This window comes from Cinclus cinclus, chromosome 1 (assembly GCF_963662255.1).
Source record: "Cinclus cinclus chromosome 1, bCinCin1.1, whole genome shotgun sequence".
In the NCBI taxonomy this organism is placed as follows: Eukaryota; Metazoa; Chordata; class Aves; order Passeriformes; family Cinclidae; genus Cinclus; species Cinclus cinclus.
Window position 1 is genome coordinate 81,703,440 of NC_085046.1, and position 27,289 is coordinate 81,730,728.

Here is a 27,289-nt window from a genome sequence, read left to right on the forward strand (position 1 = left end):
TGGGAGTATTTCCTTAACAAGGTACAGAGGCTGTGGTTAACTCAGCTTTACTTCTATTTCCTCAGGTCACCTTCCCTGTAACTTCATTTCAATTATAGCAACCTATTTGTCCTCCTTCCTATCTAATACTGGGCCAATATCCATCCCCACCAATGCTCAATAGCAGCACCATCATGGAAACAACAAGTGGCACTATTTATGATCAGATGAGTAGTAATTGTGACTATCACAATAAATTTCAGAGAATTTTAAGGAGTCATTCCCAGCTAGTCTATTTTGATCATAATAGTAATGGATGTTACAATCGAGTGCCTTAATTTTCCTGAGAGTTCTTCTCTTGGAACCGTACTCTCCAAAATGTGTAGTCAGAAAATTAAATGCAATACTATTCTAGGAAGCAACAGCTTTTCTTATTTTAACAAAAATGAAATCATCCTCTACTTTGCATTCAATCTTTTTCATTTTCCTCTTTAATAACATCTGAAATTCTGGAATTATGTTCCTTTTACTGTGCCCTCATCTCCAGTGCCTGAAGATCTTCCTGGGATAGAGAAGGCAAACCAGTCCAATTCTATCCCTTGGTGGGGTAGGGTGGTCAGATTCTCTGGGGCAGAATTTTTACTCTAAGTAAGGTGCTAGCTCCATCCTGTAGCTAATAAAGCAAATTCCTCTTCCTCAGTGATGGGCTTGCCAGTTAGCTTGCAGCACAAAAGCTCCCAAGCACTTTTTACTAATAGGGAATCTGAAGGATAAAAGCATTAAGGAGAAAGTGGCAGAAGCCAGGTGCAGATATATTTTCCTGGCCCTGTTTCCTGCTTCATTTTAGATTTGACCCCCGTTTTTCTCTCAATTGGAAAACAACCTGTTTTGTATCCAGCATGCAGACTACAAGCAGAAATCCAGCTCCAGAGGATCTGGTAAAGCAAGCAAATATTTATTATTTGCTCTGAAGGAACTTTGCTTTGGATGTATTAGCATTAGTCAATGTATATCCTGTTATAAAAAGACCTTTGTTGGTCACTTGAAACTACAGTCCCACTGCTCCCAGTTAGCATTCATCCACTCACTTTTCCCCTTTTCATTTCTTCTGCCTGCTTTTCAGCAGCACACTTTGTTTTCCCTTTTCTCTATACAGCTGCATGCATAAAGTACTAAGGGAAGTAGTATTTTGAAACAGAATATTCATTCATTTTCTTAATATCAGAGTCTGTTTTAAACAGAAAAGAACACATGCAAAACTATATTAACTTGAATGTTTGGAGCTAAGGAAAATGTGGAGAAATTTCAATGTCGTATCTGTTGACTTAGGTATCCACACACAGAACACAAAGGCCTAATCTGCCCTAACACCTTTAGATGTGCCTACATACACAATCTTGCTGACATTGAAACAAATCTAAAGACATGAGATATTTATATTCCTGAATACTTTCAGAGATTTGAAAGGCCTTCCTTTGAAAACTGTTGAAAATAACAAAACAAGGAACAATTTGAGTTTGTTGTGTTTTTTGATTTGTTTTCGGTTTTTTTTTTTTTAATGGATGTCATTAAAATCACACCAAATCATTTTTTTCTTCATCTGACATGATGAATTCAGGAGCTCAGCACATTACAATTTCTGTGCTTCATTAAATGAAATAAACTCATTCCATCCTAAGAATCTTGAGGGGTGACAAGACAAATCCAGTAGCCAATACAAAGGTAAGCAGATGGTGTTGGTCTGCTGGGGAACTGAGGTAGAGTAGCACATAATCAAGAAAGCAATCTCCTGATGGTTTGCTTCATTCAATGCCTTAACTGAGAACTGGAGACGAGTCAACTTGGCTTTCAGCCAAAATCTTCACTGCCTTCAAAGGAACCCCGCAGCAATTTTTGTTTGATGTTAGCTACCAAATGAACATTTGCAGGGAATACTGAATTATTGTAATGCAGACCTGGTTTGGACTGCTTAATGCAAACTACAGTGAAAGGGAAGAAGTTGTCCTTTTTTGGCTCAGGAGATTAAAAATGAATACCTAAATCTGTCCTCTGCCCTCTTTTGTCAGTTTTGACACAATTATTTGGCATGCACAAGTAATTAAAACTCTTACATTTAAGATCTTTATAGCTGTTACTCTCTCTAAATGGATTTTTATATGTATATATATATATAATTTTTTTTTTGCTTTATTATTACTGTAAAGGAGTATTAGGAGCAGATCTAATTTCCAGCAAAGTAAAGATGGATCTTTTGGGTGACTTTTCTCGTGCTTGGAGTAGATCCCTTAAGCATTGAGTAAACAGGTAATTCAGTGCTCAGAACATCTTTCCAGAATTAACATAGCCACTGTTTCAGGGAAAAGGCTAATTTTCACTCTAATAAACAAGCTCTCCAGTGAACAGAAGAAAATTCAGAACCCAGTTGCAACTCCACTCTGATCATGGAGGAAAAAGTATATAAATGCCTATGATTTAAAATTAAACCCATGTTGATTTAACTGTTCTGTTTTCCTCCTCCTCACTTATTTTTACCCTCCTTCAATAGGCAAAGTGCATTGCCACTTAGGAAAATTTCACCTTTTAATTTCAGGGTATTATGGTGCATTCAGTGCTGTAAAGCAAATCTTACAGGAAGGAAAGGGGAAATGAAAGTGACTGTAAATTTATATTTTCACTATAAGGACCTACTGTTCAGAACAGCATTAAGTGATATTTCAAGAGTGCACTGCTTTCTTACAGAGCAGAGGATATACAGAGACAGCTGACCTCATTCTTCAGGTTTCTTGCCAAGAAGTGTTCAGCTACGTGGGCTGGAAGCACATTCTCCAGAAGCACCCGATTTAGATTCTCCATGGTTTCAATCTCCTCCCGCTCTTTTTTGAACTTGTTCTTCCACAGGAAGTCTAACCTACAGTAATATTCATTCTGTTACAAGAGGACACAGAAGTAAAGAAACAATAGGCATCTTGTCCTGCTGGAGTACAGGTTTAAGAGACAAAAATAAGCACAGTACACACCCCCTACAATACTATTAGTTGGCTACTCAAATATAATTCCAGTCACAGAAGTCACACCCCAAGCATACACTTTGTGACATACATTTCATCAAATCCAACAAAAACACCCAGAAGAGAATAAGAAAAGTTAGTTGCAAGGTGCCCAATAACAGTGGAAGATTTATTTATCTACTCTCAGACTTGAGTAGAAATTCATTCCAGAAATCAAACACAGTAATGGAAACATTTTATAGTTTTGGAATTTAATAATATTTTGTAAGTGCAGAATTTCATTAACATAATGGGTATTTCAGGAAGACCCTAACTTTTACTAACTTGAATTTATGCTATGCAACCAGACTAGCAAAACAGCCTATTGATATAATATACATTCAGTATATAAAATCATGATCCGATTATCAAAAAAGGCCCAGTCAGTTGGGCCAATTCAGTTGAGTTTTGGTTTTGTTAGGTTTTTTTTTTTTTGTTTGTTTGTTTTTTTGGTTTTTGTTTTTTTGGTTGGTTGGTTGGTTGCTTTTACACTTCCTTCTGTAACAACTTTATCCTGTTTTTCTTTTTGTCCCAGAGTTTTTATAGCAGCTTTCTGCTATTAAACAACAATACCTGGAACTATATGAAAATATGTAACATCCTTGGAATATCAATATACAATGAGATCCAATTTCACTAGAAAGGTGGTGAAAAATTAATGAAACTGCACTTTTGTGGAGCTCATGGCACCTCATTTCAATATTGTCAATGTACTGCCAAAAATTCTATGGCATTATTTCCACAGTAAAGCCTCCTCCAACCCATCTCATTTGACCCAATAAAAATCAATGTAGTCTTTATGGTTTAATGCTATCAGGCAGTCTCAATGAAGACTATGTTATTAATCAGGAGAATATGATTATGATGGTAATCCTATTATAGAAAAACTTAAAAGTGCTAGCTACTGTTATTAGCAGTCAGTAAGCAATGACATAAAAAATGAGAGTAGTCCTTCTGACTAGACAGTGGCTGTCACAGCTCAAAATGATTCACAGGGATTCTACTGAGATCACAGCCAAAGATAAGAGTAGAAAGTTGAAAATAGATGGTATTAAAATGTTTTGGCAAGCTTTTAGAAGGCAATGAAACAAAAAACTGATGAAACAAAAACTGTATCTACCAAATACTTGCAGGATGAAAAAAACAGAGGAAAATAATTCCTCCACTTAAATGTATAGAGAGAAATATACTCAGGTTTCCTTTGAATTGGTTGATAAGGGTCAGGTACTATTTAAATATTTAATTACAAAACTGAAAGAGAACATCCATTAAATCATTGTTAATATACGTTCTTTGTGCTGATACCTATACTATTAAGGACAGAATGCAGACCTCAAATGCACTCCAAAAGAAATATTCTGGCTATTCTGACTCAAAGGAGACCTTCTTCTGAAAGTAAAAGGGGTCTTGACATAGAATGGATCATGCTGCATCCCAGAAATCTGGACTTTGCATCTCAAATAATCAAACAAGCTGGATATTTTAAATAATTACACGTTACTAATGGATATTTGCAAACTATAAGCATAAGTAGAGTGGGCAGAGACTTAAATACTTGTACAGACAATCATAAAGGTACAGAGAACCTGAGAAGAGATTTCTGCAGGAATTCAGAAATAGGACTTAACTGTTAACCTGTCATTGTGCCTATATTAATTGGCAATTATCAGTACTAAAAAGCTTGAGGTCATGAATAGGGATTTTTTCAGAACTGTCTACATGATGCAAAATATATACGGTCCCTTTTTTAGATGTCTTTTTTATATTTCTGTTAGATATTTATACATCCAAGAACTTAGATTAGTGTAAATATAAATGCACATAGATGGTAAATTCAAATGCCACCAACTGTATTCATGCAGAAAAAAATCCAATAAAACTTTGGGATGTCAAGATTCTTGGCATAAATTGACAAAAGTAACATGGATGCCTGCTGAAATTAGATACCCATACATTGTACCAATTCTGTATAGAAAAACTAAGTGAGGTTTATCAAAAGATGTTTCTTTTACAAAAGTTAGTATCAAACAGATACTTTATTTACTACCTTACTATTTACTGAATTAAATTTATGCTGCTCCAAAAAAGGGCAAAAAGAACTCAGAGGTCAGAGAAGAAAAATCAGAATGTAATCTACAATTTGCTTTGAATTTATAAAAGTCAGCATATCATATTTCAAAAAGAGAAAAGCACTATCTTATTAATTGTGGTGGGGGTTTCTTTTGGTTGTTTTTTGTTTGTTTTGGTTTGGTTTTTGTTTTTTGTTTTCATGATATGAAACTTTTGGTGGATATCCTGATCATTCAAAACAGTGTTAGAGAACTGAAAAATGGTACGGATATAAGGCAAAGCTTTGGAAAATAAGGAGGAACAATAGAGTAAGGGTATTTCATAAAAAAAAACAGTGAATGCTAAGGAAAAGAGCTATTTAGTCATACTGGGTAAAACTGATACAATTGGAAGAGCTGACATACTTTCTGTAAACATGTGTTCATCTGTTACAAAGAAGTAAATGGTCATGTGACTAGTAGTGAAATTTGAAATAAGTTTTCATTGAATTCCTTCGGAAGAGGCTCTTGAAGAGACTACTTTGTTGAAAAAGAGAAGAATTCCCTTACAAAAAACCAGAACAGAGACAACAAAAAAACAGTTTTTACAGCTCAGGGAAGCTGCCACAAACACCTCAGCAGTTAAACTACCAATGAAATTCAGTGTGGATAACTACAATATAATCAATCATGGAAAAAAATATACAGCCAGCCTACAGAGTAAGGGGACACATGATATTTTAGGTACTGTTGAGATAGGAATTCACAAGCTATGTCAATACTGGATTCAAAGCAGATCATGAGAGAGATTTAGTGCTCAACAGTGTTTAAATGTGAGCACAGTCCTTACACAGTCAAGCCCACACCAATCTGGATTCTCCTGGGAAGGGTGGAAGAGTCACCATTCTCAACACATCATCAGCCTGTTATCAAGTGACTCTGAGGATCTGTGTGCAGGCTGAAATGAGTCACCTAGTCTCAGCATCATGAAATGGTTGTTGCCTATGCTGGCAGGGCCATCAACAAAATCAGTTTTGCTTTCTCCACCTCGCCTTTGTCTGTTCATTCTGGTTCTTCTGGCACAAGTATTGCTGTGGCCATGCCATAAATCTTGAAAATAGATCTGGCTCAAAATCAACCATTTCTGCAGGGTTAATTTTTAATCCTGACCATTTCCCTATTTTGATCCACTATACATCTTCACAGTGAGCTGTGCCAGTACAAATGAGGAGACAAAAGGGTAAGAATAAGCAGCTGATGGAAGGTCTACTTCTTCCAGCAGTGATGCTATCTATGCAGCTAAAAGAATTAAGTATACCATTTCATAAAAAATGAAACGATACACTAACTTTCCCTCTCTTCATCCCCATTGAACTAGAGGCACTTATCCCCTGCCTCTACTGATTCACAAGAGGCATCTCTATGACCAGTGATCAGCATGTTCACAGAGCTAGGCTTGCAGGAAAGCATCCACTTTTTGTTTGGATGAACTTTTTGTTTACTCATCCTGGGGACAGAGGAGCACCAATGGCAGCTGAAGGGAAGTGGGAAGGCCGTCCTTTTCATCAGTGGCTATCATCTTTAGCATTTTAAAAATAATCAGATATCAAAAGAAGAAAAATATGAATTATCTGCAAAAATTGCAATAGCTAACAGAGAAATTACTTGTCTTTTACCCTCTGTGGAAGAAAGTTAAGGAAGAATTTGACTTTATTGACACTGCCAAGATGGCTCAACAGCATCCTGCAGGTACCACTCAATGAAAGCAGAAGAAAGGAAGTTTAAAACCAGAAAGACAGATACTGTCACATGACTTTTTATCAAACTGTTAAATTCCTTATCAGTGTTGGGAACACGAGGAAGATAAAATGGGTTCAAAAGGCATCAGACAGTGAAACAAAAAGGAGAGCAGCCAATAGCTATTAAACACAGCCACAGAAATACCAACTGGCAGAAGGTGGGAATTATATGCCCCTGGAAAGGTCACTCTGTGCAGGTAGATTTCCTCTCCTATTATATTTTTCCAAGCATTTTCTACCAATCAATACCACCAGCAGTAACTTAAAATGGCAGGTCTTATGTCAGGTATGTATTAAAATTAGTTCGTAACATTTTCCAGTAATATTTAGGCTTTGCTTGAGAGCGTTTGAAAATTCAAAGTATTTTTTTCCTTCTTTGTGGGAGACTAAGTTGGAAAAATCAAAGGCAAATGACTGAAAATTTACAAATAAGTGCTATCATGACAAGAATCTTGGACCAACAGCTCTGAAAATTAAGACTTTTCCCATGATACAGTCATTTCTTAGTTGGTGTGACAAAGAACACCTCTAGCTGTGTGCAAAACAAACTTTCTTTTTGATGTGGCTGAACCCACAAAGAAATCTTTCCTTTCCCAGTGAAGATCATATTCCTTCTCTCATTTATTCATGGTATTCCGTCTGCCTCCATCTGAAACTTGGGTTGACAGGGACTAAAGATTCTCCACTGATGCGATGAAGAACTTATCCCTCTTTCTGAGGGAAAGCAGCTGTGCTCTAGACCCACTCTGTCACCACCATCAAATGAACAAACTGTAATGTGCTGCTGGTGAGAAGGCAGATGAAGAATGTTATTTCTAAATCAAGCAGGATGTTCCACTACAATAAATACTGCAGAAACTGCCAGATAAGTTTTTTTTGTGTGGTAAGCTGCAGGGACTGCACGGCAATTTAAATGACAGTCATTATCTTTTGAGGAATTGCAATGTAAATGAATGATTTAAGGACATCTGGAATGAAGTCCTTCCCAAGGATGCAGTCTGTGAAGGCTCAGGCTGTTCATTAGATCTCACATGGATTGTCTCTTCCATTTCAGAGCCCTGTCTTGTGCACTGCATTGTTCTGACACAATGGGCTGGAATTGCAGCTTTTAACCATGAATCCTGTACAGGCCTGAGGATTTCGAGAAAGAATTGCCCTTGCATCTTCCCTCAGCTTGGCACAGGGTGAGACCATTGAGATCACATTTGTTCTGGAAAAGCACAACTGGGTAATAAAGAGTCGTTTCCTGTTGGGTCACGGTTTTAGTGCAACAGTGGCCTCAGCATGTGGTACGCTTCTTTGTGCATGCTATATTGTTTCTGTGTCTGCACCAAATTGTAATAACTGTGAAGAAAATAGCTTGCAATTAAGCAACCAGGGAGACAGCAGATGGATGCAGACAGATGGGAGCAAACCGAGAAGCTACGAGCCAGTATTGGTCAGAATGACGAGCAATAGTCACAGTACACTATCAGCATCTTGTCAGTGATAGTTATTGGTGAGCTTTAAGGGCCTATTGGAAGGCAAGAAAGAAATAGTTCTACAGGTGCTCCTGACAGTCCTTTGCTAGGGTATGGGACAGAATGGGACAAAGATGTTTCTTTGAGAAGGTAACAGGCTGCATGTGACAAGCTGGCATTGTGTCCTCTGGTGCAGGTGCAGAGAAGTGTGTGTCTTACCTGTCTACCCAAAACCAGTAATGTGATGAAGAATATGAACAAGGAAACTGAGCCCATTGTCTTCAGGTCCTTCAGTATTCCTGGCCTATAAAATAAACACATAAGTAGAGCAGGCTGCTCAAAAGTTAAACCAATATTACTTCAAGCACATAAGACCACAATTTATGTGTTCTACTTTCTAGTACATAAACTAAGAATATTGAAATATTATATGGTATATTACTTGATGAAATATCATTATTTATATTATGTAGCTTTAATTGCCTCTACTACATTCTCTGCAAGTGTGCCTACATTTTGAATTCCAATAAGAAGATAAGAATTTAGGAAAAATAGTATCCTTTTTTACTTGCAAATGGAGAGCATTTGTGTGTGGCTTACTCTACGCAAGTTGAATAAAAATAGATTTTTAATGCAATAACACTATTTCCATTGTGGAGAGCTCAACCATATCCAATGAAAATGAAGAAACAGAAACTATAGCACCTAACATCCAAGATACCTTTTCACCTGAGGAGGCAGAAACTAGATCTTGGATATAGAGAGTTTATTAAAAAGTCTGCTTTGGCAAAAGTCACTAAAGGTAATGGGAAACAGTTTACACCAGAATTCTCCTACTCATGTCACTGAAACAAGAAACTTGGTGAGAGATTTAGGAAGGAAAATGTCAACAGACACAGAGCTTGACTGACAAAATCAAAGCTGCCAGAAGCACAAGCTCAGTCTACTGTCCCCTGGTTCTCCATACCATCACACACATACCTTTTCCATTAATAAAATTGAAACAAAGACTTGGGTTTGTTTGTTTAGCCTTTAGATTTAAGTGCAAAGAAAACCTATCTTATTTTATTTTTTTTTCCAGTTGAGATCCTCTTCCGTGATTGTTACAGCACAGGAAAAATTACATTGGAACTACACTCTGAATATCCAGACTTTCTGGTGTGGCATATGCCATACACTTGGCCTACACAGAAGACAATCACCTCTTTGTTTTGAAAATGAAGTAGAAATTACAGCTCTTCAAAAATTATTTTACACAGCAATAACAGGGACTGGATTCATAATTTTGGTCTTACATATTATCACCGGCAGTCTCACTAAAAACTTTAGATATAAATCCACAGGCATAGCAACATAAAATAAAAAATATCCAAACTGTTTGTCTAATAATTTTTTCAATCATTAAGACTTCATTTTTAAACATTTCAGACTATGTACTAGGTCTGGGGAAGCTGATTTCCTTCAGCTTGTAGCAAATATGCCCTAAAAGCCTCAATGATGTGCAGCCTGAGGCCTTAACAAACTTGATGATGACTTCTTTTTAACGCCCTTTATGCCAAAAATGCAAATTAAACCATACACTATTTCCTATAGTATGTGATTTAAATGCCTTGTCCAGATCTGTTTTATTCTAATGCTCTGAGGTGTGACATTAAATCAAATATTAACTACAGCATGACAATGATTTTACATTGTGACTCAGATTACACAGTCAAACTATGATGTAAGAACTACCATGGGTAGTATTAACTTCAGAAAGACTGGAGTTAGCCACCTACCTTCTAAGAGGTGCCATTGCATACATAAATTTGCTGTAGTCATCCAGCATGGGCCCATGAGTGTGCAGAAGGATAACATTGTAGCCCACCAATGCAATCAACATTATTACCATTTTCAACTCATAATTTATCCTCAGGAAAACAGAACAGGAAATGAGCCCTAATATGCAGCTGTATATAAAATACTGGCAAAGAGAAATCAAATGGAACATATTTAGAATTTGGCTCATGAGTAGGAAATCATGCATAATAAAATGCTCAGGCTACTTTAAAAAACAAATTATTGACTGACCACTGAAGTGTGCAATCTATCACAGTCTGGGACACTATGGTTTATAGTCAATAAAAATAAATTAATCCTCCCTAATTTTCACCCTTTGACACTTTTGATTTACTCATCTACATTTGTGGGATACCACTGCTGGTTTTGAAATCTATTGTAGGAGTCTGCTGCCAGCAGACTGACATAAGATTTACTCCTGTTCCACTGTAAAATTTTCATTCATGCTTGAGTCCCAGGATTACTCTGTGTGTCTTGCTAGCATTTGGGTCAAGGTAAAATGTCTTAACGGCCTGAAAACAATAATTTCATTGCCTACATTTGCAGTTGTTATAAACTGATGCAGTACAAGGCTATGAATCTCATGCACATGCAATTTTATAAACTCTAGAAATACAGCTAGGATAGGCAAAATACAAAGCTATTAACAGGGCCTATGCATAATACAATAATTCCTTTTCTCAAATCCTGTGGAGTAATAACCAAATAAGAACACATTCAATTGGTAAAAATAAAAAAGCCTTTTATTTCCTATGTCATATACATCAACAAAAATATGTCTAGTTGAAGTTAAATTCCTGGAAAAATATTTTCTCCTAATACTCTCTGGAAATAGACTATGGCATCAAAATGAATGCTTAAGCAGGAATCATCATTAGAATCATTATCTTAATCTTTAATATGCAACCCTTTTGCTAAAAATGCTTCCTGAAAATTACAGTCCTGCACCTTGCAAGGAAGTTTCTTTTCTGAAACTACAAAGCATTCTATTTCTAGTCATGCTATTTTCAGACTACTGTTGACTTGTTGATAGCAGCACTTTTGACAGAACCTGAATCACTGTACACTAATTTTGGAGGATCGCTAAGAAGGATAATTTTCACAGCACCAGTCAGACAGAATTTATCTGCCATCTCAGTCTTTGCTGCTACTGTAATTTGCTCGAAGAAGAAATAAGAAATGGACAGAGCTATTGTTCAGAATCACCAAAAAATAAAACTTCTCTGATAGCTGCATTTCAGAGGAGGTCACACTCCAAATTCATATGATGAATTTGATAAAAATAGCCGCATCCTTTTTTGAGTCAATAAAGCATACTGCTGAAATCAGTTTTCCAAAAAGAAACAAGCAGAGGCAGTCTTGAATCGCCTACTGGATACTGTTTGACAAATACCCAGACATTTTCAAGTGGAGCAGTCTCTGACAGTGTTCCATAGGAATGCATAGAATAGACTGAAAATTTCAGGCAAAGGTGGATGAATTAGAGAAGAGTGGCACAGCCACACATTTAAGAATGCAGAGCTTGCATTGCAATGCAGTGTTCCAGTAAGCAACAAGCAAAGATCTGGACAGTCTGGCAATCCACAGAGCAGTGAAGTTGAGCAGGTGCAGGCCCCTGGTCTGTTTAGTGCATCCCCTGGCCTGGATAATCTCAGCCAGCTCAGCCAACTTGCCACAACCCAGGAGCCTGCAGACAGCTCCCACTTGGTACCAATGTGATGCCACCTCTGCAGCCTTGGCTTTATCCCAACAGTGCAACAGCAAGTTCTCATGGATGTCCCTTTTGTCTGACAGCTGAAGCAGTGAATAGCAGTGTTTCCTTTAAAGAAAATCCTCTAAAGATTCCTCAAAAGAGGAAAATGCTGGGTAACCTCTCTACAGACAGAATCTGCACCTCATGCTGTACGAATCAAGATTCTCAACATCTGAAAGGGCATAACTCTATCTGTTCTCTTTTTCTTTCCTATGCTAGCTAATAAAGGTATTTTAACCAATACCTTGCAGAGTCTGAGTGTCTTACTGGGATTCCAGGTCTGGTGCCTTGAACCAGGGTAATACACACTTAGGATCCAGCCCAATGCATTTGGTCTCTTCTCTTAAAATTTAAGAGTTCTACAGTTCTGTGGGTATAAAGATCTTTACTAAAGTAGGAAGGAATTCTACTCCCATATGTCTACAGAGAAAAACTTGAGGACAAAGTAATTTTGTAAAATAAATTTCCTAGTCAAATAAAATATATTCCAAAGCTGCATCTTTTAGATGTCGATATTATAACTTTTATTTATTTAACATGTGGAGGTGGCAGCACTAATACCAGACTGTATTTTGTCTCAGGAGCAGATCACCAACTTCAATTACACAGAAACTACAGAAGCATCAAAGTAAAACAAAACAAAACTAAACACAAAAATGTTGCTAGCATTTACTGAGGAATCTTTGCTAAGCCTTTTTAAAGTAAGCTATACTAATCCAAAAAGTTATTTTGGGAGATTGAGAAGGAGGCAAATCAATTGCTTTGCTTCAAAATGAACTTAATTCAATTGGGGCTAAAGTAATTCTCGAAGCTCTTACGTACTCTTTTTAGATGACATAGTTAATACATATCAGGTTTACTATCATAAATCACATAAAGTTTATCGACATGAATAAAGCTTAAAACTAACACGCAGATTCAAAATAACAATTTTTTAATTTAGGAAACAAAAATTTGTCAATCTAAGTATTCAATATCATATAGAGTGAAGGGAGAGAAATTTTAATCCTAGATTAAAGGAAAAAAGTTAGAAGTGGCAACTCAAAGGAATTTATAGCTTTTTCAAGCTAAAATATTTGCAGTTTCTGTGAATAAAAACAATGCATATTTGAGAGAGGTTTTAAGGTTTTAAAAATCTTTAGCTAACTTTAATTTTTCATTTAATAATGTCATAAATGAAATTTTAACGTAATTTTTAATGCCCATCTATCAAAGACAAAATATAGTAGAAAGAATTTGCTTAAATACTTTAAAAGCTATAAATCCTGAAATCAGGACACACCATTTTTGTAATGGTCTCATTATTTCACCATAGAGGTGAAATAACTCCTTTGTCCTCTCACTGCCACCAGCTTATTCACTCAAACCCAGCTGACCAATTTTGACACAATATATGGCTTGTTATTTTCAACTGCAGGTCTTTTGTAATCCTTTTAAGAATCATTGCTCTCCAGGACACAGTTCCCACTTTTTTGTAGCAATGTCCTTCCTCTTCCTCCTGCATGTGCCATTGTGTTTTTGTTCACATTATGACATCTTCAGATCAGTTCAGATCTCTTAAGTAGTTTATATAGCAGTACATGAGAGTTTTATTCCCACCTGTCTCACACCACTTCTTACCAAATATGCAATGACAGAAGTGTCACGCTTCTGACAATTTCACACTTGATGAAAATGGTGAATATTTTCAGGTCAGCCACTTGAAAATATTCCCTCTATGGGAAACCTGCCTGCAGACTAATCTGGCTTCCAGTGCACAGTCTGCTTTGCAGATGCTGTGTGTTATCTTGATATCTTGTAACGTGTTAGCATGGGTGAGTTAAGCTTCCTTGTTACTATGCTGTTTCCTGCTTTTTAAAACTGACATTCATTAAAACCTCTATTTTCAGAAGTACTAACCTCCTTTAACTTCCCACTTACTTCAAATGCAGTTGCAGCTGACTAAAAAAAAAAAAAAATCAAGCTTTTACTGCAGTCTCAAAAAATGGGTGGGTGTTTAACTTCAAGCAGATCTGGTAACAGCCAATCCAGTGTAATTGTTGTAAACAAACAAAGAAATACGAAATGAACTTACCGGTAGGAAAAAACAGTTATTTTGTATACACCACCGTGTCTGATTACTTGCATTGGGAAAACTTGCATTTGATGAATTAAGAACTGGGGGAAAAGCTATCACAGCACTATCCAGGAAAAACTAGGAAAAAAAAATCATCATATAATCCATTAGCATGATAGCTGTTAAAAATCAAAATACAGAATAGAAATGGAAGCAGAGAAAGCCTTGAATGTTACCATTTAACTTTGGTATTCCACTATTTTCTTTGTATTTAATTTGAAATAGGAAAAGGATAAAGCATACCATGACTACTTACTCCTACATTCTAAAACAAAAACAACTTTGCTACCCTTCATCTGATACTTTCCACTTGAATAAAAGACAAAAGGCTCTTCGTTATATTACTTTCATATATCAGAAGCTCACACACACAAGAGACAATGAAGAAATAAACTCAATATGAGTAATTCCTGGACTTACCTCAACTGAATGTCCTACTTAAACACAGGAAGAATTAAAGAAAGAATAAGAAGTCTTTACTGAAGTTGGTTTACACAGATGCAATAACGTAATAATACTAACATTAATATCAGGACTAATGTAATTGAAACTGAAAAGTGGATCCAGTTATCTCTTGGGTCATCAAACTCAGCCAGTAATCACACAGGAAACCATCATTATGCAGACCCCCTTGATGCAGTGATCCAGTGCCTTCTAAACAAATTAGATTTTGGTGACTACATTTATTCCAGTAGTTGGAATCTCAACATTTAAGCAGCTTCTACATTTAACTACTATTCATGTCCAGTTCTCTTTGTTTTTCTTCTTGTCATAATCCCGTAATTTAGCTTTCATATAGCTTCTTCCCATCCCTAGTATTTAAAGTCCTAATATTTAGTGTCATCTCAGCCTTCATTGTGCTCATCCATCTATGTTTTTTCTAATTCCTTCCCTGAAAACAAGCTTTTCATTCCCCTAATTAGTCCAGTAGTCACCCTCTGTACATATTTCTTTCAATTCAACCTTCTGAGTTGACTTCACTTGTTGACTGCCAGCATACTTCCTGGATTTTATCAGTGAGTCATGCAATAGCACTCACACTAATTCTGCAGAAAATATATTATACATCCTAGAGTCACAGAATTTTTAGGGTTAGAAGGGACCTCTTGAGACCATCCAGTCCAACCCACCTGCCATGGCACAGTCACCTACATCAGGTTACACAGGAAGGTGTCCAGGTGGGTTTTGAATGGCTCTAGACAGGAAGAGTCCACAACCTCCCTGGGAAACCTTTTCCATCCTCAATGTAAAGAAGGTTCTTCCTCATGTTTAGGTGGAACTTGTGCTTTAGTTTGACACTGTTTAGTTGGAGGACATTGTTCCTCATCCTGTTGCTGGACACCACTGAAAAGAGCCTGGTACCATCTTGTTGACACCTGTCTTTGAAGTATTTATATGTATTGAATAAATTTAATATAAAAACTGAGTTTATACATCTAGAATGATGCTCTTTTGCTCACAGCTACAAAACCTTAATAGCTCACTGTACCTCATGCAGCTGGGGCTCAGACAGATCTTGATTTTACAGGAGCTTAACACATTCTGCACATGGACATCACCCCAGCTATTAACATCATGCTCAGAAAATGTGAGGTAGCTTTCCTTCATTGGGACTTACCTAGGAAAATGCAGTTTATACTTACCATGAGTTAAAAGCAGTCACATGGATGGTTATTGTGATTCATCTGCATTGACATTAAACCTACATTATTAATTAAAATCCTGAACTTACTGACCATCCATCTGAACTTATTGACCATCCATCCGATGAGCTTCCAACATGTATCAGTATTTCTTGTCACTAATCTGTCAGACCAGCTATAATCTTGAGCTCTTTACTACTAAATTTCATACTTGTTCTTTTTATTCAAATCCACACCTGACTTCTTCCTTTCTAAAATCCCAAGCATTACCTCACAGACACTGTCACCTTAATTTATTAATGAATTTCATAGTCCCTCTTATACACTAAATATGAAAATCCATGGGAAGTTGACCAGAATAGAGCTCCACAGGTCACCTCCCTCTCACACACTGTTCTCTGCAGGTAGTCACTGTGTAACCAACCTCTAAATTCTTTCTCTATTTCTGTCTTTAACTACTGTTACAGAGAAAACCTGAACTGCTTCGCTCAGAGCAACTAAATGTGGGTCAAAATGGTTTACTGATTTACTAATATTAGATCTGCTCAGTCATAGTTCTGTTCAGTCAGGTCTTGGAAACTTCCAAGGACAGAGACCCCCAATTCCCCTTGGCAGCAGTCAGCACCATACACGCACAATGACTTCTTTCATCTTTCCAAAGACTATCCAACCTGCCATGTCACCACCTGTGCTGAGTGCCCTTTCATATGTTTTACAGCTCTGCTGAGAAGAGTCTGAAGCCACGCTCTCTCTAACTCCCCTCCAACAGGAGCCCAAGGTTGTGGATTTGCAAAGGTTATCAATATGCCAGCTACTACCAAAACCAAGCTGACACTCACCTGTGTTTACGCAGTTGCACTTCTTGCTTTGCTAACATAACTGTGTATGTGAAACTACATATAATTAACCTGCCATCAGTGAACTACAAAGTCAGGATCAGGATCAGCATCAGAAATATAACAGATAAACTATGAAAAGAGACCCTACAGAATTTGAAACATCCTTCTGTAACTGATCCCCAAGAGCTCTAATAACGTGCACATGCAGAGTTACCTGCACATCTGCCTCTTCCCACAGGATGTGTGGGTGAAATGAACACACTCCCTCTTCTGGGAATGCAGGTTCCCCTGCTGTCACACTCAGCTGAAAGGAGATGCAAGTACTCTAGTTTTGTGTGCACCTATGCAGGTCCCTGCAAGCTGTCAATACGCATGCTGGAGAGACAGCCCTGCAAGTTGGTGTGCAGGGACAAACCTGAGCAGGGGTCCCTGCTTCTCCCAGCCCCTGCTGTTGCCTGCCCATCTGTGTGGCAGGCAGCTCACAGTATCTGACAGGCAGGCTGCTCTTGCTGACTGAGGCAGAGGTATGATGCCAGAGAGGTGACTTACAGCAGTGTCAAAGTAGTGTTTTGATAGTCATCAGTTTCCACTTGTAGCAGCTCTCTGTCTCCCGTTACACATTTCCACATTGCCCAGAGTGGTTGTGGAGTCTGCCTCACTGGAGATGTTCAAGAACCATCTGGACACATTCCTGTGCCGTGTGCTCCAGGACGGCCCTGCTTGAGCAGGGATGCTGGAGTAGATGACCCACTGTGTTCCTTTCCAATCTGATCCATTCTGTGATACTGTTTCTTTTTTTTACTCCTTTTCACACTATTTCCTTCTTTACTTAAGGATTTTCTGAAGTCGCATGGTTACTTTTTAAGCCAGATGATGCTCACCTGCCTCTTTTAAAAATTTTGTTCAAAAGCGCTTCAGTTTTGAGGATTTACTCCCCCTCCCTGCCTCCAGCTCTTTAATAGCTTTTGTTAACAAGAACATTTGCCAAGGGAACCCACATCCCACAAACAGTGCATACACTTTTTCTATAAATATTAAATATTTAGTTTCAGAATCCCACTTTATGCATGTCCCCAGAGCAAAGATTATATAACATGAAGAACTCAAACACAATTACATTATAGAAACACATATGGCATTCATATTTATATACGTTAATTTATATTAAATCATTTTGGGTTTTGAACGTTGCACAAAGCATTTCTGACCTATAAATGTTACCTATATACACAGAACACTATATGAAATATGGTATATCTATGCATATATTAATACGTAAAAACGGGGAAAAAAGGATATGGAAGTGTTGTCACCTGCCATGAGCCAAACAACACTTACTTCTGAATTATGTGTTTGCACTTGTCTTTCTTGTCTCTCATCAGTTATCTACATCTGCTATCATGCTTTGAAGATACATATTGTTCTTCAACATAGTATTTTTTGTAACAGTAGGTTCAGTCCTACTAAGCAGTCACACCTACTCAAATGACTCAAATGAAAGCAGTATTTTTTATGAATACCAATATTTGCCGGGAATGTCTGAGCGTGCTACCATTACGTTCTTATTTTAACTTCATATATTATAATAGTCTTTTCTTTTCTTGTGTTCACATGATCTGCAATCCTCAGTTGTGAGTTTTCTGCCTCACATAATGAAAATAACTGTTTCCAATGGGAGCCATGTGGTGACATGGGATAAGCAAATTGGTGCATTTCTCTTGCTCTCTGAAAACAACAACATAATATACTAGTTTAGATCTCATTAAAAAAGAAGCCATCTTTCTCACTGAGGTATGAAAGTGCTTAGATCTAGAATGCATATCACAGCTTCCTTTGAAAAATGGCAGTTGGTCTGGCAGCTGAGTCAGGACTTTATTCCCAGATCCTCACAAGAATGCCCCACGAATAATGTGAAGAATCACAAATTCCGGCATCATTCCCCATCTTCCCAAGACTGAAAGGAGAGGTTTAAGAACAGCCTGTAATGCTAAGTTCCTACCAAGACTATTATGCAGTTTTTACCAAATAAAGGTGATGCTCAGGTATTGGCAAGTTGTAAAAGGATAATGAAAATCCAGAGAGTACTGAAGTGCATTTAGCCGAAATTTTACAGCATTTTGCCTCTGGGTTTGTACAGGGCTTCTTAACATCACTGTGCTCATGCATCTGTGTTATTTGGTGTCTTGTGGCATGTCTCTTGTTAATAGTCAAATGGACCAAATTAAAGTTGCTCAGTAATTTCTTTCTTATGAAAGTTTACACTCCAAGTGAAAATGCATAACTATCTTTGTGCCACCATGTATTCAATTCCTAGCTCCCTGTAGAGGGAATATGTAGTGGCAAGTCACTGTCATGCTCAAAGCTCCCACCAACAGGAAAGATGAGGAGCCTGCTGACTTTTACAGACTCAGATAGCATGATTTTTGTATTTGACAGATATGGAGAGATGCTCACTTATAAAGGCAGTGACAGCAGGACTCTATCTCTTCCCACACTCTTGAAAGAAACCAGAACTGCTGTAAACATGATTTCAGAGCAGTGTCTCACCTGCTAGTGCATCTCTGCTAATCTAGTATACCTAGTTTGATACTGATTTTTTAAAGTTCCTTAAATCCTGGAATAGATTTGTGACTGGGCCCTGCAAGTACCACTTAAATAACATTACTTCAGCTGTGTTTTCTTCTTCCAACCCCCTGGCCAGGTCAACCTCTAGAAAGTGTCTATCTATTATTCTTGAAAGACATGCATCAGGCACCCTCCAAAACAGGGTTTTCAATGCTCCAGGCACTGTGGAATGTATAATTAGAGTGTATCTGCCAAAGAGATTAACAATTAAAAATAAAAATTCAGCAACAGAGTCAGCTACACTGAAAGGAACGTATATTAAAGCAACCAACTTTCCACTGTGAGAATGAAAGCAGGTTTGATTAATTATTTTTCATTATTTGAACACAGGATATAATTAATGACTTAGAGGGGGCAAATACTTGCATCATTTAAAGCAGCTTGGACTCACAGATGTACATTAACCAATGGAGTAAAAATACTTAAACCTCTCTCAGTCTTCACATTCCTAAACGTCTGCTTTAAAAGGAAATAGTCCAGTTGCTAAAAATCACTGGATGAAAAGACAGGAAAGCAAGTAATGTCTAGAGGAGGGCCACAAAGATCATCAGAGGGGTGAAGCACCTCTCCTGTGAGGACAGGCTGAGAGAGCTGGGGCTGTTCAGCCTGAAGTCTCCAGGGAGACCTTAGAGCACCTTCCAGTACCTGAAGGGCCTAAGAAAGATTAGGACAAACTCTGTAACAGGGTCTGTTGTGATAGGACAAGGGGTAATGGTTTTAAACTAAAACAGGGTGGATTCAGACTAGATATAAGGAAACATATGACGAGGGTGGTGCGGCACTAGAACAGGTTTCCCAGGGAGGTGGTGGATACCCTGTTCCTGGAAACACTCAAAGTCAGGTTAGACAGGGCTCTGAGCAATCTGATTCAGTTGAAGATATCTCTGCCCATGGCGGGGTAGGGGGGGAGGTGAGCTACATGGCTTTTTAAGATTCTTTTCAACCCAAAATATTCTATGATTTTATGATGCTGAATCTTAAAGCTGGTAGTTAGAGTAATTGAGAGTTAGTGGAACAGTAGAACCCTGAGATTCTTGTGGCTCGTGCCAAGAACCATTCATGCATTTGATGCCGAAGTCACTGAAACCAAGAGCTGTTGCAGGACTCTTATCATGTGTTATTCCTTGAGATTAAATTAATCCCAGAGGATGGTGAGGCACAGTCATTTGATGCACTGCATGCATTCATTCAGTTTTCAAGTGTTAACCTTTCACAGTCATGCAGTCCTACTGTCTCTTTGGGCTGCCTGGAATGCTCCATGCAGGATACTTTCTCCTGATCAGTTTAAAGCAGGTCAGCTTGGCAAAAACAGCTTTCCTCAACCAGTGATAGATGTCCTGCTGCCTTTATACCGCCAGATCTAATGCTTACCCTCTCCCTTCAGCTCAGAACTATTTGATACTTATGTGACATTAGCTGATTTTTAACCTCCCTTTGCTGATCAGGGCTACATATGTCTCAAACCTGAACAAGAGATTTAGACACCTGCTGAAAAAGCTAATTTCAAATGAAATTGCAGCCCCACTCTTCTCCAGTCTCCCTTGACCATGAAGACTGAGTTTTATTTGACATTTTGGTCTTAATTATGATTTATTAGGTGTGGCATGGTTAGACACTTTTTATCTCCATTAAATCTTAATGGCTACATTTTGCCTTTCTCTACTGAAATGGGCCAGGCAAGTAAATGCAGTTAACAGACTCTGCTATTCAGTACATGTTGCTTGGAGATATAATAATGATACTTCAGAGTCTCTCCCACAATTTGCTAATGCAAATTTCACAATCACATTTGAAGTAATTTTTGCTAGTCAAACTATTAAGGTTTAGTTTAAAAGTGGGAATTGTACTTACAATTATCATCTCATTAATATCCTGGAACATGATTATTTGTAACACTAGCATTGCTGATAAGACACTAAGACTTTAAAATACAGCCTATTAGGTTTTTCTATAACATTCTGTCCACATAAAATTGGAAATGAGCCAATAAAATTAAAACCTTTTTCGAAAAATTATGCACTGAAAACCTCCTTCTATTTGCTAGAATGTCTTTTATTACTTGAAGGCCAAACTTGAAGTGGGCTGTACACACCAGTAGAACTTTAGTCTAAGCAAAAAGCAGTTGCTGACCATATCTCCTCTTACATTTTTTAACTTACTAAATAACCATATGCATGAAGTCTAACTCAAATTATACTTTAAACCCAAGTAGGCTCTTTCTTTTTTTCTAATATACTTACAGAGTCCTAAATAAGAGAAAATCTAGCCTGATCTTAATTTAACAAGTTACTAAATCTCTGAGGTTTATGCTGATGTATAACTTTCGCATGGCTAAAAGTTATAATTAAAAAAGGCATAGAGTCTTCAGCTAATGGAGAATCAACAGCTTTTCAGAATAATTGTTTCCACTGCTAATTGTTTTCACTGATGAAAAGTCAGTTTTTATTCTCATTTTCAGACACTTCTTCATTGAGTTTCTCCTCTCCCAGCCTTACATAATAAATTCACTTAGGTGAATTTTAGATTTTGGAAATGCAATTGGTTTTGTGTTTCTCTCCTCTCCTTTAAAACAAGCAGGAAAAAGAAAGAATAAAAAACTAACATAAACAAGACCAGAAAAATTTAACACTAAAAATGGAGAGAACACTCTACCAGAAATTTCAAGTGGTCATTTTTAAAAGCTCACATTACATCATTTGGACAAGTTTAGTACTTAGTGTAACAAATGATTGACTAAGGGTCCCCTGAAATGTGGGAAAACAAAATAAAACAGTGTAGTTATTATCAATCTCTAAGTCCTTTATGAATCCTAAGTAACAATAGTACCATCAACACAAGGAAGCATTAGAGTTGCAATTTCAAAAACACTGAAATGTGAATCTCTCTCACTTGAAATGTGAATAATATCTATGCATTGATGTTGTGATGAAAGCATTGCCTAAATAAATGTTAGAGCTCCCACTTTGCAGATACGGAACTGAACTGGAACACTTTCACAGGTTTACAAAATGATTAAAGACACCTTAGCCAACAGGACAAAACTAAGTAAGACTTTTGATCCCATGTACTGCTCATCCCATTATACAACAAACCCATCAGACTAAATGATACATTAAGATTCATGCTTTAGCCAAACTAATGCCAGATTTACTCTATAATTGCTATAGTTGCAAAACAATAATAAAATTACATGGATTTTCCCTGATAGGAGAGAAAAGCACAGATTGAAATCATTTAAGTAGACATAAGCCCAAATGAATTTGTAGGTCACTACTTTTGAAGTTTTGATATAACTTTGATTTTTTTTTCTTATTTTAAAAAAGGGCAAGCATGTGAAATCAATAATGCACACATTATGATCATTTTGGAGTCAGCAGAAGAGCATCACGAAAATGAATAAAGCTTAGATTGTTTCACACAAAGTCTTCCAGAAGTCCTGTGAGGAGATACTGCGTTCTTTCAGCACTGCTGTTTCTCTAGCAACGCATAGATGACTAAGGGACTTGTGCAATTCAAACCTGGGATTTAATAGCTTTCTGTTCATCATAAATAATATTTTTCTTTAAAAAAATTAGCCGGGGTCTGAGGTCTTGTTGAGCATCCTGTTTGCAGAGGTCTTGACTACACAGTATGCTTTCTTTTGCTCTGCTCTACATTTCTGTCTCTGGCAATTGTTATCACGCATGCTGCTGGCATAGCCACAGGCCATAAATTTAACATCTAAACAAATACTGAATAACAACAACAACAAATCTTAAGTGAACAGGAAAAATTACCCCTTTTTCCCTTACCATGTTGAATACAGCCATGGTTAATATTATAGCAGTGGTTGTCAATGTAAGAGTGATTCTTGGCCAAGGACGGTTTGCAATTATTCCAGATGATTTCAGCATCCATAACAATGAAGCTGATGCTTTCTTGCTACATTGCTAAATACAAACAGTTTGGAAAAGAGAAAAAAATTATCTTTAGTATATTAAATTAGTATAAACAAGGGTAGAATTAAGATATCTCAAGACTGAGGGCAGCATTAATCTTACAACATTGTACAGAATTAGTTAACTATTATACTCTCATGAGAATTACAGATAATGATTAAGCATGAAAATAAAGAAAAATTTATTTAAAGTACCTGCCATAATATCACTTCCATTACATAATTACAATTTGCAAGTACGTTGCTAAACATTCAATATACATGCTACTATAATAACAGCAAAATACAGATTTGACAGCAGTGTCATTACCTTCAACATCAGGAAAACCCTTGGAAATTAACTCACCTGCCTTGACTGAAATAAGAGAGTCATTTGGAAACTTCAAAATGTAAATAATGACTCTGCAAAGTTTTTGACAAAGAATAAAGGCTAGATGTATCCCTGGCAGCCCACAAAACAGGAGAGATTCCAGGCTTTTCTTTCATTTTTTGAGTCTTGTTTGATAGTTCATTTTAAATGGAAAATAACTCAGCAAAGCAAATCAACCTTCCCTAAAACTATTTAGAAGGCAAAAAACCATTTCATATAAAACTGGACATAAAATTTGATACAAACAGTATTAAATGAACAGGAAAACTTTCCTACATTGTGGCAAAACTCAACAATAAAAAACTCTAACGCATTTAATCTGCTTCCAAGAGGACACTACAAAATCTCCATTCATACGTGCATAGTGCCTGGAGGCACAAGAGGCTCACAGAGAATAAACAATGATTTGTGACACATCTAATAAACATTAATTTTCCCAAAAGTTTAGCAATGAGAAGATAAGGTAGCCTAGAAGCATTTTGTGCCCTTTCCAAAAGTCAAAATCAGTTTTCTGAAACCCCTGTAAAAAAGGCAAAGAAAATTTAAGGAACATGAAAACCCCACAGAAAGAATTAGTATTTTTCAATGTGTTTTCTCTATTTGCTCAATATTATCCAAGCTGGCTTTGCATATTGCTTTCACCCTTGCCCCAGCCATCAGCAGAGATACAAACTCAGGAAGTCTCAAAAATGAGAACTCAAGCACGAAAAACTACCAAACATAGGACTTAATTTCCAGCAGTGATGTATTTGTTCAAGTTCAATAGCTATGGCACATCATGCTAAATCACACCTCTACCCTACATATGGGATGCATTTTGTATGACGGTCTTTATCATACTTCACATAAGTATTTCACTCCTAACTATATATTATTTGGACAAATCCACTGTACATGCAGGCTTTTTTTACATATTGTTTCCTTTTATGACAGGGAGTTTTGCATACTGAATTGGGCAGGTTCTGAATTCAGCTCCAGAAAGGTCAGAACAATCACTGGAATCTTAAAGATGGACAAAGAAAAGGGAAAAAACAGGCAGCTTTTGTATATACACTTTACTCTTCTCCCTTATTAAAAACCCCCACAAAAACATAAACTCAATGACCTGCATTTTTTTAACAAAAAATTCCTCCTCAAAAACCTTTTTGAACTCCCCAACCTTGTTCTTCAGCCCTAAGTACACAGCAAATTTCAAGGTAATTTGAATCCACACATAGATTTTACAAAAGTTCTGTCATCCCTCCCACTTCAATATAGTAAGAAGCACAAAGCATTGATTGCTGCTGTTGCTACAGCAGAGAAATGTTCCAATGGATGCAGGGAATGGATCTGTGTGAAAATGAATCATTGAGTTATCTGTCTAGTCTGCCTAAAGCCCAATGAGTCAGGGAGCATGGATTTATGGCAAATTAAAACAGCCATGAAATCATGCCCTAATTACTCTTTACCTTTATTATAACTCACCTGCAGCTTTACTACAACTTAACCTACATTGTTCTGTGATTTTTTTGGAAATTTAAAAGCAGCTGGATAAGTTTAAGTTGCACTAGACACAAAAGAAACAGACAAGTGCACTGAGAAAGTGCTAGGAATACAAAATAGCTAAGAAGTTACATATGTGTGTGTGTGTGTGTGTATATATATATATATATATATATATATATGTAAAGCTGTACAATGTGTTCTTTCTGAATTACATTACAGGGAGCTATACTGTTGAAGGAAAGTTTTTAGGATTAGAAATTCCAAGAAAGTTAATGATGGAAATAAATTATCCGGTCTAAACAAGATATATTTTATTATGAATTTTACAGGGGTTATGTTATTTGATGAGAGGCCAGTCAATGCAAACATGAAGACCTGGTGATGATCAAAAGGGCAATGACAGTTGATGAGTAACATCATCAACAGAAGCCACTGAATTTGCTGCTTCTAAGACCACTGAAAGAGATTGTCTGCAGTCATGATTTCTGATGCAAAATCTACCAAAAAGCCTCAATGAAAAAATATTCCTATCCAGGATGCCCTGCAGACAAAGGCTGATCCCTGCCTAAAAGGGTAGCAGGCTGGCACAGGACGGTTACTTTTGCAAGTGGACAGAAAGAAACTTCTAATTATGTAAAACACTATGGTGTATCTTAATGGTATTTTGGGGTATGTAGAAAACTTACATAGCATTTAGGGGACAGGACACAGGAGACCCACAAGTGAGAGTGTGCCTGTGGATGATGACAGTCAGCAAGTGTATATTTCATCAGCCCTGATCCTCCAGAAAGAAGGAACTAGACCATCATTGTTAATCTAGTTTATGTGAGTGCTACTTATTGTTATGTGGGTGCTGCAAGAGAGCTATTCTGTCCATGGTTCTGTGTGATTGGTGGTATGTATTCTGTGTATGGTATATGCCCATTTTCCTACTGGGAATACATGCCCAACCTCACTACAGGTTGCACTTCAATGGGACTTCAATGGGAGTGGGACAGGAAGATCCCCTCCCTGGGTTTTAAATTTCATCAGATTTTGCTTCAGTGGGTCAGGAATGAGCTCCTCCCAGCTCCCAAACTCCACTGGACCCAACAAGCTCTAGCAGCCATTACTTTCCATTTCAAAACATTAAAAACTACAGGTCAGCAAAAAATGCAAAACAATGTTGCAAATAAGTTGTTTTTTTTTTTGTTTTAGTAGTGCTACACAATGTAAATTAAGTTTTCTCTACTCATGTGAGTAATTTGTGTTATCTTAATTCTGAGGATAAAATTAACTTTCACACAGAAAAATCTCTGCTGAATCCCAATATCTAAATACAAGAATGTCAGCATCAAATGATGGTGACTTTTCAAACTTTTCTACTTCAACATCAATGCTTCCAATTGTTAAATTTGAACTTTCTTAATATTTGAAAGTAACCATTGAAGAAACTTACAGTATATAATTGCTAAGACTACTTAGCACTGTCCATGCTGAGAACAGCATGTATTGCCGAGAACTTCCTTTGTTTTCAAAGTACCTGGAAAACAGGTACAGACTTTTGTAGCTTCTGTACTAAAACTTCTTGAGATAATTCCAAGTTTTCTTTGCTTACAAGATTTTTGAAAAATATCATCTGACCTTGCTCATATATTTTAGCAAGGAGGACCTTAATGAACTGATTTTCTGCATTTCTTTTAAAAATGTTTTCCTACTACCATTAAGGGGGCAAAAAACAAACAAAAATCAACTTTATCACTCAGAAAATATCTGGAGAACAACATATATTTCAGGAAACATTGTATGATTCAGCCAATGTGATTAATCAATACAGATATTCTATTATTTCCATGGCTCTTGCTAAAATTACAAGACGCTGCTGGCTCTAACGGAAGAACCACGTGACTGAATTTAAGAGTGCAACTTCTAAAATTAAATTCTAGATAGTTATTTCCACTTGTCAAACAGAAGCATAACAGTGATGTATTTCTTACCAGGCTGTTTAATGCAAAGTTGTGAGTTCTGGAGGGAGACCAGATTATTTGACGTTTGCCCTGCCCATCTTATTTGTTAAGTCAGTGAGGGTCCTGAAAGGAAAACTTGTGACAAAACCCTAAAAATCTTTAAGCCACTGAGTAGATATTCCTTGGAAAACATGAAAGAATACAGTGTTGAATAATAACGCTCTGTGTGAATAACAGATTTGCTGAACTTAATTTCACCTTTGAGCAGTCCAGATCCAGTCCATATGTAGAATAACTGCAGCAGTTCAGTACAGCTGAAAATCTGGGGAATCCCTGGAAGCAGAACTGGAGGGGTTGGGGTAATCATTAAAACCACTCATAAAAAGCAGACTAATGCAGGTTT

At 37.1% G+C, this 27,289-nt stretch overlaps 1 protein-coding gene across 1 annotated transcript in view; it reads right to left on the minus strand.

The window, feature by feature from the left end:
* The window catches only part of ADCY2 (adenylate cyclase 2), a 203,247-nt gene that overhangs the window by 9,880 nt on the left and 166,078 nt on the right, over positions 1 to 27,289 (minus strand). Inside the window, exons 16-20 of the mRNA XM_062507279.1 lie at positions 22,940 to 23,077; positions 14,000 to 14,119; positions 10,112 to 10,296; positions 8,553 to 8,637; positions 2,746 to 2,904 (exon numbers count right to left, since the gene is read on the minus strand). Coding sequence (XP_062363263.1) covers positions 2,746 to 2,904; positions 8,553 to 8,637; positions 10,112 to 10,296; positions 14,000 to 14,119; positions 22,940 to 23,077 — 687 coding nt within the window. The remainder of the gene's footprint in view (positions 1 to 2,745; positions 2,905 to 8,552; positions 8,638 to 10,111; positions 10,297 to 13,999; positions 14,120 to 22,939; positions 23,078 to 27,289) is intronic.